The sequence below is a fragment of the Propithecus coquereli genome, unplaced genomic scaffold, assembly GCF_000956105.1.
Source record: "Propithecus coquereli isolate 6110/MARCELLA unplaced genomic scaffold, Pcoq_1.0 Scaffold164, whole genome shotgun sequence".
Classification (NCBI taxonomy): Eukaryota; Metazoa; Chordata; class Mammalia; order Primates; family Indriidae; genus Propithecus; species Propithecus coquereli.
In genome coordinates, this window is record NW_012140969.1 from 359,426 (window position 1) to 377,146 (window position 17,721).

The 17,721-nt window shown below is 43.8% G+C and overlaps 1 protein-coding gene across 7 annotated transcripts in view; it reads right to left on the reverse strand.

Moving 5' to 3' along the window:
- Positions 1 to 17,006, reverse strand: part of HNRNPM (heterogeneous nuclear ribonucleoprotein M) — a 40,834-nt gene extending 23,828 nt beyond the window's left edge. For 4 of the 7 annotated variants that reach the window (XM_012641429.1, XM_012641430.1, XM_012641428.1 and 1 more), the window contains exons 1-2: positions 16,649 to 16,835; positions 5,762 to 5,931 (exon numbers count right to left, since the gene is read on the reverse strand). In XM_012641429.1, the coding sequence (XP_012496883.1) occupies positions 5,762 to 5,931; positions 16,649 to 16,761 (283 nt within the window). In that variant the 5' untranslated portion in view covers positions 16,762 to 16,835. Of the gene's footprint in view, positions 1 to 5,761; positions 5,932 to 16,648 lie in introns of all 7 variants that reach the window. The other 3 variants (XM_012641433.1, XM_012641432.1, XM_012641431.1) reach the window with 2 other exon arrangements.
- Between the last annotated feature and the right edge of the window lie 715 nt (positions 17,007 to 17,721).

The following is a 17,721-nucleotide window of genomic DNA, read 5'->3' on the forward strand; positions in this document are numbered from 1 at the left end:
AAAGATTTTTTTTATGATGTTAAATCCTTCTCCAATTCAGTTTTCAAGTTTGGTTTAGCAGTAAAAGGGTAAAAATAACACACTTAATGGCCTCCACAAGTCCTGCCTAGTCCAACTCCTTTGTTCAAAGGACATTAAAATTATTACGACAATTTTCAATGAATATAGGAAAAATTTAAATGAAAAACAAGGTAAGATCATTTCGCAGATAAAATTAACAATTTGAAGGACATGTTTATTCATGGTTTTGCACAGAGGTTGAAGGCAAGAAGGCCAGGTGTTCAAACTTTTAAGTCTACAGCCTCACCTTCCTTGTCCCTTCCTGAAATGTTACAGAAGCAAACTGGCACTTTGCACAAAACAGGAAGGGAGAGAATCAGTGCAAAGAAACTAGGAGGGACCAGTACAGTTGAACTTTTGGAGTATGTACTGGTGTAGAGCAAACTGAAAACTGATCAAAGCCAAGGGACAGCTGCACAAACTGGCTTTGCTTTACCCTTAGAAGAGTAAGGCAGCTCCAAGCAGCGGGGGCCCTTCCTGGAGCCCAGTGAAAAGCCATTTGTTTCAACAGCAGCAGCCATTCCAGGACCAGCAGCCCTGGTCTCCACTTCGATGAAAATGCCGTGTAGTGTCCAAACAGTGAAGAGACCCCAAGTTTATTTCCTACCAGCTGTGACTACCACCTAATAACCCTTAAAAAAATAAAAGAATCACAAAATCTAACTCAAGACAGCTGTAGCCATATTGTCAAAATTTAAATACTGTCCCATGTGAAGTTTCCAGTCTGTGTCCATAAAGACACTTTAAACAAAAAGCTGTTATTGCAACCCAAAAACCAAGCAATTCCAAACTATACTTTTTCCCACGGTCATAACCATTTTAACAGAGAGGTTTAAAAATCAGGACTTTTCCCACATAACATTCTAGTAATGGCACACACCTGACCTTCAACCCTTTACACTAGAAATTTGCGTAAAATGTTCCCCGCCAAACGGCATAGTTGTTTAACAGTCCTCTGTGGCGCCAGCATGAGCAGTGCTGTCCTGTCCCAGAGGTCACCAGTAATGACAATGCTCCTCACAAACTCATAAAATTCCCATCTCTACCCTAAGAGACTTCACCAAATCAGTGTTATGGAATATGCAATAGTTGCTAATTCATATTTCCCTACAGGAAAATAATTATGAAGCCTTTAAAAGACCACCTCTCTTTTTATTCCACCATATTGAACACTTGTTTTGTGTTCAGTACGACTATCGACAAGAATGTGAAGGCAAAATATGCCAAGGAATCATAGTCTGGTCACATTCCACGAAATGAAGTGTGAAAGAGCAAACCATCCAGAGCAGGTTAGGACCCGGAGGCAGAGGCAACAGCCCAGCAGTAGCAGCAGTTATGAATGAAAAATACTGTTGCTCCGCTTCCTTCCTGAACACGGGTGGAACTTCCGGACTGCCAATCACAGGCTGCTAAGACAAATTCTACTGCAGCTTTAAACATCAAAACATGGAAATGAAAAAACTAAGACTTTGAAAAATTTAACGCCAAATGTTACCTACCTCTATTTAAAATGTTCCAAGAAATCATTTTAACCAACATTTAAGGGGATTATTAAAAATATTGGCCTTAAGAATAAAACGCATCATAGGAAAAGTAGATGAGCAACCCAAAAAAGAATTCAGATAGTCCCATGGAACTACTCTGATTTCACACGCCTGCACAAACTTTTATCAGAATGAGTGTTTGTGTGCTCTCATTAACTGCTTAAGTCTGAAATGGACAAACAAGTAGAGGGAATACAGAGGCCGAAGCTTCACTGAAGAGAATTCATATGTGACAGATAATCCCTGTAACTTTTTAAAAGGGAGGAAGGAGGAGCTTGAAAAGCAGCTATGTTGTCAGCTAAACATTCTTCACCTCTTAATAGTTCTCAGGCAGCCAGTCTAATGGAGGGGTGCGCACAATATATGCACATTCTTTAATACAAAGATAACCTGAAACATGACAAAATCATTATTCTACAGGACTACTTGACTTACGGACAAATTAGAAAAAGACCGCGCCCACCCTTGTTCTTAACCCCATGGCAAGAGCAGAAGAGCACTGCCTCTCTAAGGCAGAAGACCAGAGTAAGCCGGACAGGCTGTACTTCTGCGTTCACACATGTGAATGCTTTAGCAAAACAGACCTTCCTAAAATGCAGGCTGAAATTTCAACAAAAGAAAGCCTGAAGGACCGAACAGACTGGGTAGGGATTTTATTTAAATAGAAAATAAAGTTCTGCTTCACAGACCCACAATGCAAATTACCTCCAAGAGCCAAAGGAGGCTTTCTACTGGACTACATTTGCCCTCTGGGCCTCAGTTTCCTGTCAGCTGGAATTTGAAATGTACTTAAAGTGATGCATTAAATAGTAACAGAAGGATTAAGTACTTAAAGAAATCTTTGCTTACACAAGTTAAACGGACTGCGGCTAAACTCTGGATCGATTTGAGAGTAAACTGTATCACTGACCTTCCTTTCTTGCTAAACTGGGCTCCGTGTTTACTCACTGCTGGGGCAGCACAGTCCTGCCTTGGTTGTGGCTGTCCCACCCCGATGCTGCCAGTCCCCCGGTTAGGCCAGGAGAAGCAGAAGCCCAGCGACAAACTTTCTTCATCCACATGGCATTTTAGGGTCTCAAACTAACGTAGCACAATGCTACTTAAGTTTAAAATGCCTAAGATCACTTTTGCTCACAGCAATTACTGGGGTTTTGTTTGTTTGTTTTTAAGACAGTGTCTTGCTCTGTTGCCCGGGCTAGAGCTCACTGCAGCTTCAAAGTCAAGCGAAACTCCTGCCCCAGCCTCCTGAGTTGCTGGGACTACAGGCCGTGCATTACCACGCCCAGCTAATTTTTGTATTTTTTGTAGAGACAAGGTCTCACTACGTTGCTCAGGCTGGTGCTCACAGAAATCTTCATTTTTTCTGCCCAGTCCTTATGGTCAACCACTTTAAGATACATATCCCAGGACCTATCAGAATAGCTGTGGACTGGTAAGTCACTTCCAAAGGCCTAAGTGACCAGTTCAGATAATAAACACATTATTAACAGGCTCTCCGAGAATGCTGCTAAATGCTAAATTTAAAGACAGCGGATATACACCTGGGGTCAAAGAGGGGCAGACGATCAGGAATTAGGGAGGGTGTGAGACAGTCTCACACATAAGTACCTTTAGAAAAGTGCCTCCTTGCCATGTCAAGGCTAGCTACATTAGTTCTGAGAGGCTGCAATTAGACACTGCTGCAAGGACAGGACAGACAATTTAAGTTAACAACTAAGTTCAGTTCTTGTTCCACTTGTTTCCTGAACTATGATTTCATCAGGCGAGGACTCTTAAAATGCAGACTAATAAGGAGATTATGACAGCCCAAATCTCTGTAGTTTGGGATGATTTTGGTTTGGGATGATTTTAAGACTAACGCCTTTAGGGTGTGAGTGCCTCTCTCTGCCATTTTGTCCTGTGCAGTAAGTCTTCAAAAAACTTAACATTTATTGGCAACAGATTTCAAGTAAATATTTCAGAGTTAAAAATAAACATTTAAACATATTTTTTCTATATCCAGTCATGAATAAAAACGTATTTTTAAAACCTCATAATGAAAAGAATAATATTTCCTAAGGAGTCATATGCATGTGAACACCGTCAATTTCTTTAGACTTCACATACTGAATGTAAGCATTACCATAAAAAGATTACTTCTTATGAATCACTTTACCCACAATCCAATACTGCTAATAATTTAATTAAACAGCAAAGTAATTAATTTAACCAGTACTGGGGAGCTCTAAACAAGAACATCTGAAGGTTCATTAAAAACAACTGATTTACTGCACACCTGTAATTCTAAATTACACCACCAAAAATGCACTGAAAGGGCTGAGCCTGGGCATTCGTAGCAGTATGCCAGGGGAATATGAGAACCAGTTTGGAAGTGTCCGAATAAACCACCAGGCTGGCTCCACACTTAGTAAGAGTGCAAAATAGTAAATTGAGGTGAACTGCTTCTACATCCAGAAACGCCATGGCTGCTGCTGCTACCAGCTTTAAGGCTTCCCAAACTGAATTACTGAATGGTAAAGCAGTAAAAATGTCACCTACTTTATCCATCATGTCCCAAAACTGGTTCACACACTCCTAAAAATAAAAAAATAGTTTGGCCTGCAATCTCTTACAAAATTCTAACAATTGCATTTTCAAAGCCACATTCCTGGTTCTTGGAACTACTATACCTTATTATCAATGGAAATAGCAATTCAGCGGTTCAACCAAATCACGAGAACACAAATTTGGAGGTTATTCCAAACGCTAATTCGAATGAGACCCAGCTGTACTGTACAGAAACCCCAAGCTTGTATTGAAGCGGCAGTCCCAAAAACCAAGAACACTGCATCTGGGATGCCACGTGACACGCCCTTCAGACAAAAAGAAGAAACTTCACTCTTGCCCTAGGAGCATTGGCAGGAATGATCTGGCTGATCAAGGCAGGGAAACAAACCTCACACCAGAACATTTTCCCATCTGTGTTATCTGGAGAAATACCGCAGGGGAGCAGCACACATGACTGTACAGAGAGGTTCCCGGTGCCTAGTGCTTCTTGCATGTCATGGTCAAAGTAAGTGATAGGACAATGATGGCAGTGCCATTCATAATTTCAAAACCCAATTCGGGGAGCACCAGTACACATACCAAAATGGCCTATCCACAGGGCATCTCTGTCACTGAATGTTAATCATTTGACAAATCAAGCTCACATCTCTTTTCATTATGAATGCTCCAGAAAACCAATACCTTTCAGTCCTTCAAAGACTCCAGTAAGGGTAATTTGATTCTAGGTGTAGGGGGTTGGGGGGCCTCAAGACATTATACAAATTGTTCTTTATCAATATTTTTGTCTAACCCAGAGCTGAGCAATCTCTTGAGTCCTAAGTGCCACCAGCAGGGCCAAGAGTCAGGAAAGGAAGGAAGACAACAGCAGAACAGGAGGAAAGACGGAAAGAAAGAGGACACACGTAGTGTGTACAGAGGTGAGGCAGAGGACCACGAGGGCAGCCTCCTCAGACCTCCTGGTGGCAGAAGAGCTTGGTTGCTTCCCCTGCCCCTACGCCAGAATTTGGGCACCTGGGCTGTGAACAATGTGCACCTTAAGGCACCTCATTACAAAGCAGATACCTAATATTTTGAGTTCTCCAACTGCCAATCCATTTTTTTCCCCAGGGGTTGGGGGGCCAGGACAGGGGAGCCTAACAGTTTAAATACATGCTGATATGTTATAGTTTGGAATGCGAGCAGCACAGGTCCAGCTACCAAATTTTGATCCCAGGAAGACATCCACAAAATTTAAACAAACTATCTTCCTGCCAGATTAAAAAAAAAAGAAAGAAAGAAAGAAAAGAAAGAAAAAACCTAAGGTGAAGAATTTGAAAATTTTTCTTAACATAAAAAGGCTCCCCTCAGGCCTAATCAAAGCCTTATTAACCATATTAAGCCAGTAAAATCATCTGTAGGCCAAGAGACCATACAGACCACCCTGCTGACATACAGGGGGGACATGACCACAAAAAAAGTGGGGTTAGATAAGGGGCTTAACTCTCAAGCCTGGACAGAACACACACTCTACCCAGAGCAGCTTCCACTGACACAAAAAATAACCAAGGAATTAGCCACAGAGAAGATGACACACCAACCGTCTTACCCTACTCCACCACCAGTACCATTACCTTTTTCTTTAACCAGGTCTTTAAGCGACTGCCATTTCACATCGAAAGGTATGTTTGTAATGAAGGCTCTGTATCTTTTAGTTGGATTGGCATACGGCTCAAAGCGATTGCCTCCTCTTTTTATGTTTTTCTCCTTCCTCTTCTCATTCTGAGTAGGTCGTTCTCCTTCGCTAAATGCAAAAGAGTAAAAATAAAGGGTTTACATGTTAGTACAATGTGAAAGATATTTGATCTGCCAGGTTTATAATTCCAAAGTTATATATGACACAAGACTAATATCGGTTTCTATCTGAGACATTCAAACTAAAGTGCTCCTATAGGACAGAAAGGTGTAGCAGTGTTCCTTAGAATCCACCTGCCAAGAAACCGTTCCCAAGAAGAGTGCACTCTCCTTAGGCTTACGAACACTCCTACGGGCTGCAACCGAGACAGGGTGAGACTGAGCTGCTGCCCCAGCTGCGTTAAATCCGAGACAGAAACAAGAAAAGAGAAAACTTCCAAGATTTCACAGAACAGAAAAACCATTTTAGTTTCACAAATAAAAGCATCTTTTGTTGTGTAAAAAAAAAATTATGATCGGCCGGGCGCGGTGGCTCCCGCCTGTAATCCTAGCACTCTGGGAGGCCAAGGAGGGTGGGTCGCTTAAGGTCAGGAGTTGGAGACCAGCCTGAGCAAGAGCGAGACCCCTGTCTCTACTAAAAAATAGAAAGAAATGATCTGGACAACTAAAAATATACATAGAGAGAAAAAATTAGCCGGGCATGGTGGCACATGCCTGTAGTCCCAGCTACTCAGGAGGCTGAGGCAGAAGGATTGCTTGAGCCCAGGAGTTTGAGGTTGCTGTGAGCTAGGCTGACACCACGGCACTCACTCTAGCCCGGGCAACAAAGCAAGACTTTGTCTCAAAAAAAAAAAAAAAAATTTATGATCAAAAGGAACATGTAAAAAAAAAAAAAAGAAGTGGAAATGTATAATGATGCGGCCACTATGGAGAAGTTTGGCAGTTACTCAAAATTAAACATAGAATTACCATATGAACCAGCAATGCCACTGCTAGGTATATACCCAAAAGAATTAAAAGCAGGGGCTCAAATACATATACATCAATCGATGTTCATAGCAGCATTATTCATAAAAGCCAAAAGATGGAAATAACCCAAGTGTCTATCAGATGAATGGAATGAACAAAATGTGGCATATCCATGCAATGGAATTCTACTCAGCCACAAAAAGGAAGAAAATTCTAACACATGCTACAAAACATGGATGAACCTTGAAAACATTATGCTCAGCGAAATAAGCCAGTCACAAAATAACAAATTCTGTCTGATTCTGCTTATGAGATACCTAGAATAAGCAAATCCATAGACAAAAAGTAGACCAGAGGTTAAGTTACCAGGGTCTAGGGAGAGGTAGAGGTGAGGAACTTATTAAACAACAGGGGCCAGGCGTGGTGGCTCATGCCTGTAATCCCAGCAACTCTGGAGGCTGAGGCAGGAGGATCGCTTGAGCCCAGGAGTTGGAGGCTGCAGTGAGAGCTATGATCACACCACTGCACTCCAGCCTGGGCAACAGAACAAGACCCAGTCTCTAAAAATAAATAAACAAACAAAATAAACAATGGGCACAGAATTTGTATTTGGGAGGATTAAAAAAAAGTTACAGGAATAGATAGTGGTGATGGCTGCACAACATTGTACTTAATTGTATACTCGCAGCAGTTAAGAGTGTATTTTATGAATATTTTAACTATTATATTTTAAAAATCAAAAAAACAGGGAAAAGATACCATTCTCTACACAACCCTACTATTAATACTTTGAAGCCAGGAAACTCCAAGTCTGAACAATCCTGGTAGGTAGAAGACAGCATGCAAACAATCCTACCTTCAACAAAGGGCGGATGCTTTTTCCCGCATGTAATACTCTTTACCTTTGTGTGTTAGGTTGCCTCCACGCTGTAACTTTTACCTCTGAACACCAGACATCAAGCTTGGAAGCCCAGGTGTGTGTACTAACCAGGGCAGGGCTGTTCATTCAGCTGCCAGCTAAGTTCAGTCCCCTCCGACTACAGGGAAGCCCTGAGAGCTGACCAGGAACAAGTGGGGAGCCAGCAGAGCCCAGCAAGTTTCTCAGGCCACAGAGTCTTGCACTTTTTGCTTTCCAAGCCCTGTGCTTTCCACCAGCGAGAATCCAGCAACTGTCAAACCACAGGCGCTAGCAGAGTTGTGATCCACGCAAAAAAGAAACTAAAAAGCCAAGACTATCATACTGATGATTTATAAAACTACCTTTATTTAATTAAAGGGCTGATCTTTACTCTGGGATATGCCTTCCTTTTGTGGGGAGGGGTAGTGTTCAAACACCTTGATGGTAGCTGGATGACTTCCTTTTAATGTATTTACTTTGAAAAATTTTAAAGTTTCCAACTTTTTATAGTCCCCCCAGTCTCTTTTACTGATCCCCCATATCCAAACACAAAGGTGCCAAGTGGTATCGCAGTGAAGGTATCATGCTAGTGTGAGCTACACCCGCCTTGACACAAGGTAAAACTAGGGAAAGCAGCTTGCTCCATGATCTGAACTACACCCGCACAAAATCAATAGCTTCCCTTGGCACAGGCGCAGACGAGGTGATGCTATGGCTACTCCAACCCCCAGATGCCCCGAGGGCAGTCTCCCGGAGTCCACAAGGGTGGCTTCACACCACAAAGCAGACCCCAAAGGGAACCCACCACTGTTACACAGGCCACCTGTCCACTCCGTAAGAAAGTCCTGGACCAAAGAATGCCAAGCAGAACATATATGCCGAAGTGTCTCACTCTTTCTTGGCAGGTGATGAGGAATGTGTTAGAAAAATTCATAAAATATAGATCAATCTACACACGGTCCACCAGAAAGCCCGTAGATGTATTTTAATATAACTTACTTCTAAAAGCCCAAATAGTTTAAGCTTTACAAAATAAAAAACATTATTGCGACACAGTATTATTTCCAGTCTGGGTTTTCATGAACTGCTCAGCTCACCTATTAGTTACAAAATGTATAAATTAACCAATTATAGCCAAAGCAGGTAACAAAGTATCTAGCCCATATTCCGTTGATGCATATTACAGCTAACAATGAAGTACCCTACCTAACCACAGAAGCTGGGTATTTGGTTTGGGGTTAATCCACATCACATGATTACGCTCGCCACTGAGAAAGCAGCTCATTGTGTTTAATGCCCAAAGTAGGGGCACAGCACCTCTGTAAACAAATCCTCTGGCTAATCATTTCCTCTCTCCAAGAAGTTTCGTCATACATAAAAGGGGTTAGAGTCTCACTCTGTTGTCCAGGCTGGAGTGGCTGAGGATAGTAGCTCACTGCAGCCTGTAACTCCTGGCTTCAAACGATCCTCTCACCTCAGCCTCCCAAGTAGGTGGGACTACAGATGCCACCAGGTCTGGCTGTGTTTTTGTTTTTTTTAATTTTGTTAGACATGGGGTCTTACTATGTTGCTCAGGCTGGTCTCCAACTCCTGGCCTCAAGCAATCCCTCCCCCTCAGTCTCCCGAGTTGCTAGGATTACAGGCATAGGCCCACGGCACCAAGCACCAATTCCATTCTTGGTAGAAGTGTACAGAATGACCCTCAAATCTTACTCAAGACACATATTCAAGTATAGATGATATGACAGTGTAAGAGTAGCACCCTGAAAAGTTCATTTTTCTCATGTCTAATCCTATTTTCTCACTATCTTCAGGATAAAATTAGGGGGAATATCCCTCTCTAGCCCTAAAATATATATAATACTTATCTCTGAAAGCTTTTTAGAAGTACATTTAAAATTTTTTTTTAAACTGGAAATCCCTTTATCTTCTAAACATTTTTCTTTTTCTTTTTTTTTTTTTTTGAGACAAGGTCTGGTGGCTCTGTCCCCTGGCTGCAGTGCAGTGAATGACCCAAGCATAGCTCACTGCAACCTGGAACTCCTGGACTCAAGCAATCCTCTGGCCTCAGCCTCCCATAAAATTACATTTTTTATAGGCAGATTATGATTTGGCAACACTGATAAAATAAATTCCTTTAACCTAATATACCCCAAATTTGCAATGTTAAGACATTAAAAATGAGGTTTATAAAGCATCTATAACAGAAAAATGCTTAAGTTACATTTTAAAAGGAGGATCCAAGATTATCTGACCACACATCCTAGCACATAACCTTGTACCTGTTGCCTATTTTTATGGAAAACAATATTAAAGCAGTATTTAAGGAACTGACAATTTAAAAGTTCTTATATAAGTTTTACCTATATCCAAAAAAAATGAACTTAGATCCATACCTCGTACCATATACAAAAATTAACTTAAAATGGGTCATAAATCTAAAAAAGGAAAATTGATTAAGCTGGACTTCAAAATTAAAAGCTCCTGCTCTGTAAGACCAGGTGCAGTGGCTCACGCCTATAATCCCAGCACTTTGGGAGGCTGAGGCTGGAAGACTGCTTGAGGCCAGGAGTTCGAAGTTACACTGAGTTAGGATCATGCCGCTGCATGCTAGCGTGGGCAAAAGGTGACTTCTGCTCTGCGAAAGACAGTTCATCCAGAGTATGAAAAGGTAATGCCACAGGCTATAATACTTGCAAAGCATGTATCTGGATAAAGGACTTTATCCAGAATATATAAGAGATAGGAACTCTGGACACTCAGTAATAAAAACCCAATTATTTCAAAAGGGCAAAACACTTAAAAACAAATCGCCAAAGATATATAAGCACTCAACATCACCAGTCATTACAGAAATGCAAAGTAAAACCAAGATATCGCTATCTATCTGTTAGAATGGCTAAAATTAAAAAGATACCATACCAAGGATGAGCAAGGATATAGGGGAACTGGTGGAAATGTAAAATGATACAACCACTTTGGCAGTTTCTTAAAAATTTAAACATATACCTATCGATGACCCAACCATCCACAACGAGCTACTTAACCCAAGAGAAAATAAAGCATATATCCATACAAAAACTTGTACCTGAAAATACACAGCATTATTTGTAATATTTCAAAGCTGGAAACCCAAATGTCTAAAACGTAAAGAAACAAATTGCAGTATATCTCCATAACAGAATAATACTTAGCAACACAAAGCAATGAGCTACATGCACTACTGTGGATGAATCTCAAAATAATTATGCTCAAAGGAGTCAGACAAAAAAGGGAACATATACCACCATATGGTTCCACATACTCTAGAAAATCTTATCTAGCAAACTATCTGTAGCACAGTTTCTCAACCTCAGTGCTACTGACATTTTTGAGCCAGATATCCTTTGCTGTGGGAGGCTGTCCTGTGCGCTGCACAGATGTTTAAGAGCACCTATGGCCTCTACCCAAGATACACCAGTAACTCTCACACCAAGTCAGGAAGGTGAAGATCAGAAATATCTCTAAGACACATCCAGATGTCCAACGGTTCTGGGGGGTCACCAGTGTATACTGAGAACCACCAATGTATACTGATGGAAAACTGATCAAGGGTTGTCTGTCTGGGGAAAGGAGAACAGGCACGAGGAGGAACTGTGGGAGATAAGGATTACTAAGGCGAAGAGGATACTTCTCTGCAGGTTATGGAGATGATTAGCTTGATTTCAGTGAGGGTTTCACGTGCCAGCACTTATCAAACTGCACGTTTTAAATATGTGCAGTTTATTGTGCCAATTATATAACAGACTTGCTTTTTCAAAAACAGTTTCTACTTAACGTTTGTTAAATTTCAAACCTAACTTGAACTTGACTTGCTAACATATTTGTAATCTTTCAAAGAAACTGAAGCCACAGCAGGCACCTCTACCTAGGCCAGCTAAATGTCTAAACATCTTACTAATAGTTTCCTAAACTAGCTAGATCTGTTTCTAGCACCCAATCATTCACCCGAAGTTCTAAACAGACCCAGTATAATAAAAACCTTTTCTTTTTTCTTTCTTTTATTTTTAAAGAGATGGGGTCTCGCTCTATTGCCCAGACTGGAGTGCAGTGGCGTCATCATAGCCCACTGTAACCTCAAACTCTTAGGCTCAAGCAATCCTCCTTCCTCAGCCTCCCAAGTAGCTGGGACTACAGGTGCAAACCCACACACTTGGCTAATTTTTAAAATTTTCTGTAGAGACAAGGTCTCTCTATGTTGCCCAGGCTGGTCTCAAACTCCTGGCCTCAAGTGATCCTCCTGCCTCAGCTTCCCAAAATACTAGGATTATAGGCATGAGCCACCATATCCAGCCAAAAACCTTTTCTGCCATTCTATCAACCCACTATTTCACAATATATTGATAGAGACAAGCCTAAAATATTTGCCAAGTACGTTCCCAGACATTAAAACACAATTATGTTTAATATGGCTTTGAAACTGTTTCACTGAGTTCTTTGAAAATTGACAATTCATCATGTTCCACCATACTAGAATTACACCGAACATAAAGAACACAACTAATAAAAAGAGTTGAGTGCCTACTGCACAAGAGACTGCTACATTTACTGTGTAAAACAGTGATTCTCAACCCTCTTATGTCTCCTTGCCATTCTCATGTATAATACTCACTATGTTCGAAGTTTCTCAATCAAGGGAAGGGTGCAATTTGAAACAGCAATCCCAATACCCTGAAATTGTGATCACTGAGGGACAAGGTCCCCTGCCCTTGAGAACCATCCCTTAAGTGATTCTTCACAGAAATCCTTTCAATCCTGAGCTCCTCTAATACATTTAGGATGTGGAGCACTATTCACAGCACTGTTCCAGCTCCAGGTCCACCACTTAACTACTCTACCCACACGACTCAAGCTCTTTCCCTCTCTGGTTCTTTACCAGCAAAACCAGCATAACCTGTACCCATCTTAGCGCTAAGGGATGCTGTGAGAACCAACAGACAGAATAACAAACAGCAGCTTGGAAAGTATGGAAGGGAGCAGTACTGCAGGTGATTAAAGCTAGGGTCTCAGCCCCAAGGTCACCATGTCTTCACCAGGCCTCAGTCCTCTCATCTGTAAATGTAGGTCACTACCTACCTGACAAGTTTAAAGGAGAGGCTCTTGGGACACAGTAAGTAACTGCGGCAATGATACATTTTTCTACCAGCAATTTTCTTGAGAAGGGTAGGGAGGGGGACTGAGTCATTCCTAGGTCTAATGTTGCATCTACCAACCAGATTTTAAAACTAGCCAACTAGGGCCATGGCTGAGGAAATCTAGGCATTATCCTCATCACAGGCTACCAAAGGGAAATTCAGCTTTTAATTGTGACTGCAAAACATGGTAATGGGAGAACCCATTTGAGAAACTCCCCTCCCCTAACCCGGAAAAAAACCAAGCCAACTAATCTTTGCAAGCTAGTATCTCTTTCCCCAACCATCAATGGAATAAAAGGATAAAGTGAAAGCAGAGCCCTGGCAGCACGCATTCAAATAATCTAGTGCCCCCTATTCTAATCCCCAACTCACAATCTGACGTGGCTCAAAATTCCTTTTTACCAAGTATACAATTACTTTTTAACGTCCAGCCAACACTCAAATCACTGCAGAGCAGACAGAATCTGGTCCAAATAAACCAATTCAGATGACTGTTTAGTTAATGGTTACCAGAGTAGTAGTATGAAAGCAGCAAGGGCCTGGAAGTCAAGATGGCCTCCCCGACAACCTATAGGACAAGTTCCTTAACCCCATGTTCTTAATTATTTAAAAAAAAAAAAAAAAGCTTTCCTGACTGTAAAACAGTCAATACTAACAGTACCTCCTCGGGAATCCACGCTAAATATAAATCTTTTTTCAATTTTTTTAAAGAAAAACATTTCCATAACGGATAAATTTTTATTTTTAAAATATCCATCTGTTTTCTGATTCAACCACAAAAATTAATCACGAAGTCACTGATTTTAAATGTGATGCAATCTTTATTTAAAAAAAAAAAAAAAAAAAAAAACCCAAAACAAAACCTAAACCTAAATGAATGTTTTTTCCCCCTGACTAAATATATCCTAGCTCTAAATCTCGACTGACTTTAAATGGAATAGATTTCTTATCCAAATAAAGCAAACCCTCCTCTCACATCCAGGAAAGAAGTTAACTGCGAAACAAGATTCCCAAGCTGGGGTCCTCGATCAAACTCGCTAGTCCATGACACCTTTTTGCTCTGCTGCACACTCCACTCCTGGTGGAGACAAAGGTCAAAAGAACCAAGTTTTATTTTCTTTCCATCTCTCAAAGACTTTCAAGATAAAAATCTAAATTCCTTAGCCTGGAATTCATTGCCTACCAGCTGGTCTCCAGGGCTCCAACCTTAAAGGCTATAGTAACTTTAATTCTGTATAAATAAAGCATATACCCAAATCCCTGGTCTTTGGATACTCTCCTCTTTCTCTGCCTCTCCCCAACCATCTTCTCCACCACATCATGGACCTAGTCCTACTGAACACGTCCCAGACCACGGCAGTTGTGGGGAGGGGTCGCCTCCTTCAGGCCCCCTGCCATGCAATTCCACTTAACTTCTATCACAGCACAATTATCTTACTAAAAAAAATGTCCAACCGGGCAATGGCTTCTAAAGAGCTTTGCTTCCACAGCTTTGTAAAGCAAAAAAAAAAAAAAAAAAATTCCACTGGCCCCCGAAAAAGATCTAAGTGTGGCCAGCTTCCTAAAGTATCCTCTATTAAGCCAGTACTAGACTGAGGTATTTTCCCAACACGGACTATTTCATCTCGAAAAATTCCAGGTTCTAACAGTCCACGTGTGTTTGTCAAATGACTCAGTCACAAAATGACTATTTGAAAATGGACAGCAGACAATGGAAAATTTGAAAAACGTACCTCGGATGCTATAATCTGTAACTAATTCAAACTGTCACCTAGCAAGGCTCTAGCAGCACTCCATCATGTAGACAGGAAATAAATTTACCTTAAAGCCCTCCAAATATGGCCCTCAGAAATCCTACTAAGTTCCCCTAGACAGTGAAAAAGTCTAAATGAATACATCCCTTTCCGGAGTTTTCAACAGTTAAGTGTCGGGGTTATAATCAAAGGAAGCTTTTCTCTTGATTTCTAAGGACCAGTAACCATGGTATTTTGTTCCTCCCCACCTAAGAGAAAAACGAACCTGAAATCTTTTCCAGATTTGATGTCTAACAATATAGCTAGCACTTAGTGAACGCCGACAGAAATGCTTAATTACATTCACTTGTAATCCTCATAAACTCTTAATTTTCACACATTAAAACAGGAGAGAAGGCCGGGCACAGTGGCTCACGCCTGTAATCCTAGCACTCTGGGAGGCCAAGGAGGGTGGATCGCTCAAGGTCAGGAGTTCGAGACCAGCCTGAGCAAGAGCAAGACCCCGTCTCTACTAAAAAATAGAAAGAAATGATCTGGACAACTAAAAATATATATAGAAAAAATTAGCCGGGCATGGTGGCGCATGCCTGTAGTCCCAGCTACTCAGGAGGCTGAGGCAGGAGGATCGCTTGAGCCCAGGAGTTTGAGGTTGCTGTGAGCTAGGCTGGCGCCACGGCACTCACTCTAGCCCGGGCAACAAAGTGAGACTCTTGTCTCAAAAAAAAAAAAAAAAAAAAAAAAACAGGAGAGAAAGCAAATGTATACAGAGAGAAAGTAAAATAGACATTACCAGGGGCTACAGAGGAGGGGGACTAAGGGGAGTTTTTATTTATTGGCTACAGTTTGAGATGATGACAAAGTTCTGGACATGAATAGCAGGGATGATTGTATAACATTGTGAATGTGCTCAATGGCACTGACTTGTACACTCAAAAATGGCTAAAATGGCGAATTCTACGTTATGTATACTTTGCCATAATTTTTTTCTAAGAAGTGAAAAACACAATTTGTGCCCAGGCTTCCCCCTCCCAGCCTCCCGGGCCGCTGGATCTTGGAATCCCAGCATCCCTCTCAAGTGGCTGTAATGAGGACGCGTGGGTTTCCAGGGGGCACAAGCTGATGCTACCTCCTTTAAGTAAACTTTAAAAACCAACGAGCCCAGACAGTGCTCCCAGCGGGACTCGAAAAGGGGATGGAGTCTGGAAGTGGGTGAGCACTCCTAACGACGCAGGACAGCTTGCCCTGAAACAAGGAAGAGGGTGTTAGTCCCCTCCCCCACCCCGGACTTTTCTGCTTGTCTCTAAGGGTGAACCCTGAGCCGGCACATCCCATCTGTCCGCTAATTCCTACTGCGCACCTGGGGAGGCGGCGCGGGAAGCGGCGAGGGACTTGAGCCGGGGCCAGAGCGTGGGGCGAGGGGCGGTTCCGTGGGAGGCACTTCCCGCGGGGCGGGGAACCGGGTCGTGGCGAGCGCGGGGGAGGGGGGCAGAGAAGGAGCCCACGACCCGGCCTCGCGGCCCCTCCCCGACACCTCTCCAGCCGCCCTACCGGTTACCCCGCCGACCGCGCGCTGAGCCCGGCGGCGCGCGCTCCCTCCCCTCCCCCGACTTTACGGATCGGGAAACTGAGGCCCGGGGCGGTGTGGGGGTGGTGGGTGAAACCACGCGCCCAAGGTCACCCGCCCGGCAAGCGGCAAGGCTGGCCTCGCACTCGGGGGCGCTCCGGGCCCAGGGCCCGCGCCAGCAACCCCGTGCGCAGAGGCCTGAGACCTCGGTGTTGGGGCCGGAACCGGCCCGGAGGGGCTGAGGGAGCTGAGGTTCGAGGCCTGGGGCAGGGGGCGATACCAGAGGCGCCACCAGGACCGCCCGCCTCCCTAGTCGCGGCCTGGGCCGCCCCAACCCTTAGCAGGCCCCGCGGGAAAGGCCGGCGCCGAGGCCGCGCCGGAGGTAGGCCGCCAACAGACCTAACCGAGCCGCCGCCAACCGCCGAGAGGAAGCCCGCCCCAAGGTTAAGGGACCGTGGCATACTCACCCCTTCGGGCCTGGAGCCCCGTTGCCGGTCGGCACTCCGGGCGCGCCGCTCTCCTCCTCCATTTTGATCTCCGTCGCCGCCACCTCGGCCGCCGCTTCGACCCCTGCCGCCATTTTCTCCGCGTCTGGGCTTTGTGTGAGGGAACGGGCTGAGCAGTGCTGCGCCTGCGCGCTCACGTGACCCGGCGCGACCAGTAACGCCTGCGCGCGCCGCTGCGGGCTCCCTCTTTGGCCCCCTCCCGCTCCGGGCCACGCCTCTACTCCGGGCCATGGCCCCGCCGCGCGCAGGCGCAGACCGGCAGCTGTGGATTCATTCATTCCTTAGACCAACTCGCGTTAGGCATCACCTGGGCTGTGCCGCTTGCCTGACCTCGGAGTCCCGTAGAGGAGGCATCTCCTCACCGACCCCACACTCACCTACATACCCGGACCTACTCACTCTCAGCTTTCTGCAACCAGAGCTGGGCAGAGAGACAGAGAAAATTCTGTGTGGGGGGTTCCTGGAAGGTTTAGGGGATTATTAAAGACATTTTAATATTATTAAAGATCATTAAAGTTTGGCTAATGCCAAACTAAAACTATTTTTTCTTCCTTTTTTTTCTTTTTTAGTGTCTTTTTTCTTTGTATCCCCTGTTGATGTTCTAAAACTCATAAGGAAGCCAGCCAAACTAAGACTTTCTTCTCACTGTAATGGGAAGTATTAGAAGAGATGTGCAAAGAAAATGGCTTTCTCTCTTCTTGATGGCATGTCCTGGAGTATCCTTGCAATCATCTCCCCAGGCACCACGCTCCAAAGTCGGCTTGAGGAGAGGTGGATGCCAGGGTGTCGGGGAAGTACAGGTGCAGGAATGAGGTGGGCCCCCAAGGGCCAGGAGAGCTAACACACCTGGGTGTGATCCTGTGTTCAGACAGACCACCGGCCCATGAGCCACCCTACGAGGCCCCGCCCATCTCTATGAGCCCCCTGCCCATCTCTATGAGCCCCCTGCCCCTCCAATGCTACTCCAGCCATGCCGTCCTCCCTGCTGCTCTTCCTACAGGCTAAGTAGGTTCCAGTCTCTGGGGGGCCTTTGC